This window comes from Gossypium hirsutum, chromosome A07 (genome assembly GCF_007990345.1).
Source record: "Gossypium hirsutum isolate 1008001.06 chromosome A07, Gossypium_hirsutum_v2.1, whole genome shotgun sequence".
Classification (NCBI taxonomy): domain Eukaryota; kingdom Viridiplantae; phylum Streptophyta; class Magnoliopsida; order Malvales; family Malvaceae; genus Gossypium; species Gossypium hirsutum.
The window spans coordinates 89,403,536-89,406,805 of NC_053430.1; the positions used below are offsets into that span (position 1 = coordinate 89,403,536).

General features: G+C 43.4%; 1 protein-coding gene across 1 annotated transcript; it reads left to right on the top strand.

Annotated features, from left to right (window-relative positions):
* Positions 1 to 226: 226 nt before the first annotated feature.
* LOC107956420 (uncharacterized) lies at positions 227 to 1,159 on the top strand. Its single transcript, XM_016892099.2, has one exon. It carries the CDS (start codon positions 227 to 229, stop codon positions 1,157 to 1,159), a length of 933 nt encoding a protein of 310 aa, XP_016747588.2.
* Positions 1,160 to 3,270: the final 2,111 nt, after the last annotated feature.

Sequence of the window (3,270 nt, forward strand, 5' to 3'; positions counted from 1 at the left end):
CTTCCATATACTCCATTTTTTCTTTGCCTTTTAAAAATTCTAAGTTCTGTTCTCCATTCTTGACAGTAGCTAAAACCTTGAACTTCAAGCATTTTTCCTTCATATTTTACCCGGGTATAATACGTTTCTGCTGGTATTCTGTTTGAAATTCTTACTTTACCCAGTTAAAGTGTTTCAAAAACCCAACAATTGGTATCAAGAGCTTTCATCTTAGAGGACCTGTTAAATGGCTTCATCAGGCTTTTCTCCTGCTGCACCACCAGTCTTTAATGGTGAAGGGTTCCACATATGGCAGGTTAAGATGAGGACTTACCTGCAGGCCTTCGATCTATGGGAAGTTGTCAACACAGATGCTGAGCCAGCTCCACTCAGAGCCAACCCAATAGTGGCTCAAATCAGACAACATGCAGATGAGAGGACCAAAAGGCACAAGGCCATGTCATGCATTCAGAACTGTGTTTCTGATGTTATTTTCACCAGAATCATGGCTTGTGAGACTCCCAAGCAGGCCTGGGACAAGCTCAAGGAGGAGTTCCAAGGCACTGAAAGAACTAGGCAGCAGCAGTTACTAAACTTGAGAAGAGATTTTGAAAATCTCAAGATGAAGGAAGAAGAGACAGTAAAGCAGTACACAGACAGGATAATGGCTGTGGTCAACAGCATAAGATTGCTAGGAGAACAGTTCAATGAGGCAAGAATTGTGGAAAAGGTGCTCTCAACATTGCCTGAAAGATATGAGGCAAAGATCTTATCCTTGGAGGATTTGAGAGACCTGGCAACAATCTCCCTAACTGAGCTCATTAATGCCCTCTATGCTCAGGAACAAAGGAGAGCCAGTAGAATGGAGGAGCACCAGGAGGGAGCTTTTCAAGCCAAAGCTAAAGCAACCTCAAGTACCACTGCCTATAAGGACAAGAAGAACTGGAAAAACAGGCCTAAGCCTGATGCTGCAAGAGAAGGAGATCGACTCTGCAGATTTTGCAAAAGACCTGGTCATCCAGAGGCCAGATGCTGGTTCAGACCAGATGCTGTGTGTCAACACTGCAAAAAGAAAGGCCATGTTGAAAGGGTCTGCAAAGAAAAAGGCAGACCTGGCCAAAACCAACAACACAAGGCTGAGGCTCGGGTAGCTGAAGAAGGCAGTGATAATGAGGAGTAGGTCTTTGCAGTCTCCTGCTCAGCTGCTCAGAAGAAAGACTCAAATGGTTGGCTCCTTGACAGTGGCTGCACCAACCATATGTCACCAGATGCAGCTATTTTCAAGTCCTTAGACAGAAGCTGTAAAATACAAGTTAAAGTTGGCAATGGCCACTTTATCAAGGCAGAAGGGAAGGGAGATGTGGTTATTCACACTCCAACAGGTAACAAAATCATTTCAAATGTTTTGTTAGTTCCTGAAATTGACAGAAACCTGTTAAGTATAGCTCAGTTAGTTGAAAAAGGCTATACAGTGGTGTTCAAAGGAAATGAATGTCAGATTAGTGATCCAAGTGGATCCATGCTCATGTCAGTAGCCATGACAGAAAAGAGCTTTGTTGTGGACTGGAATAAAGGCTTTGATAATGCCTATGCTGTTTCTTCTGAAGACTCCAAGCTTTGGCACCAAAGGCTTGGGCATGCCAACTTTAAGTCTATGGCTCGGATGGTCAGTAAGGAAATGGTTGAAAACTTCACCAAGACAGTTCAGAATGAAGATGTGTGTGAAGTCTGTCAGATGGGAAAGCAAGCTAGGCTTCCATTTCCTGCAAACACCGCCTGGAGAGCATCAAGCAAGCTGGAACTAGTGCACACTGATGTTTGTGGCCCCATGAGGACTGAATCACTTAGTGGCAACAGGTACTTTATTCTCTTCATTGATGATTTTACCAGATACTGCTGGGTTTATTTTTTGAAGCATAAGTCTGAGGTTGCTCAAGTGTTTATGAAGTTCAAAGCTGCAGTAGAAACAGAAGTAGGCTGCAAGATAAAGACCATTAGGTCAGATAATGGAACTGAATACACTTCAGCTCAGTTCCAAGCTTTGTGCAAAGACGCTGGCATCAAACACCAACTAACCAATGTCTACACACCCCAACAAAATGAGGTTAGTGAAAGGAAAAATAGGAGCTTGATGGATATGGCCAGATGTTTATTGTTTGAGAAGAATTTGCCCAAGACCATGTGGGCTGAAGTTGTCAACACTGCTGTCTACATTCAGAATAGGCTTCCAACCAAAGCACTTGCTCACAAGACACCTTTTGAAGCCTGGTTCGGGTTTAAGCCATCATTGGCTCATATGAAAGTCTTTGGTTGCCTATGTTACAGCCAAGTACCAGCTGTTAAGAGGGACAAGTTGTCCAAAAGGGCTGTTCCTGGTATTTTAACCGGGTATAGTATGGTAAAAAAGGGTTATAGGATCCTGGATCCTTTAACCAACAAAATCCAAGTGAGCAGAGATGTAGTGTTTGATGAGAAGGCTTGTTGGAATTGGGACAAGAATGAACCTGAAGCTGTCTTTGAAGAACTTGTGGTTGATCAAACAGAGCCTAAAGAAAATAGTCCTGATTTGGAAATTGATGACATGCCAGTCAGAAGCACTAGACCTTTGGCTGAAATTTATGAAAGGGCTCAAGTTGCCATAGTGAAGCCATGCAGTTTTGAAGAAGCTGAAGCTGATGAAGGCTGGAAACAGGCAATGGTTGATGAAATTGCCATGATTGAGAAGAACCAGACATGGGAATTGGTTCCTAGACCAGCCAAGAGGAAGGTTATTGGAGTAAAATGGGTCTATCGAGCCAAGCAGAATGCAGATGGGAGCCTAAACAAGCTTAAAGCTAGGCTAGTTGTGAAGGGCTTTAGCCAAAAGTATGGCCTGGACTATCTGGAAACATTTGCACCAGTGGCCAGGCTAGACACCATCAGATTACTGATTGCCTTAGCAGCTCAGAAGCAGTGGAAAATCCACCAGCTCGATGTGAAGTCTGCATTTCTCAATGGCTTCCTTGAAAAGGAGATCTACATTGATCAGCCTCAAGGCTTTGTTGTGTCAGGCAAAGAAGACATGGTATACAAATTGAAGAAGGCTCTGTATGGCCTAAAACAGGCACCAAGGGCCTGGTATAGCAGGATCGACAGTTACCTGGTCAGCTTGGGGTTTGAAAGGAGTTCTAGTGAGCCAACACTATATGTCAAGAAGAATAAAGCTGAAATACAGCTTATTGTATCCCTCTATGTCGATGACCTTTTGGTGACTGGAGGAGATCAAAATATGTTGGCTAAATTCAAAGCCAA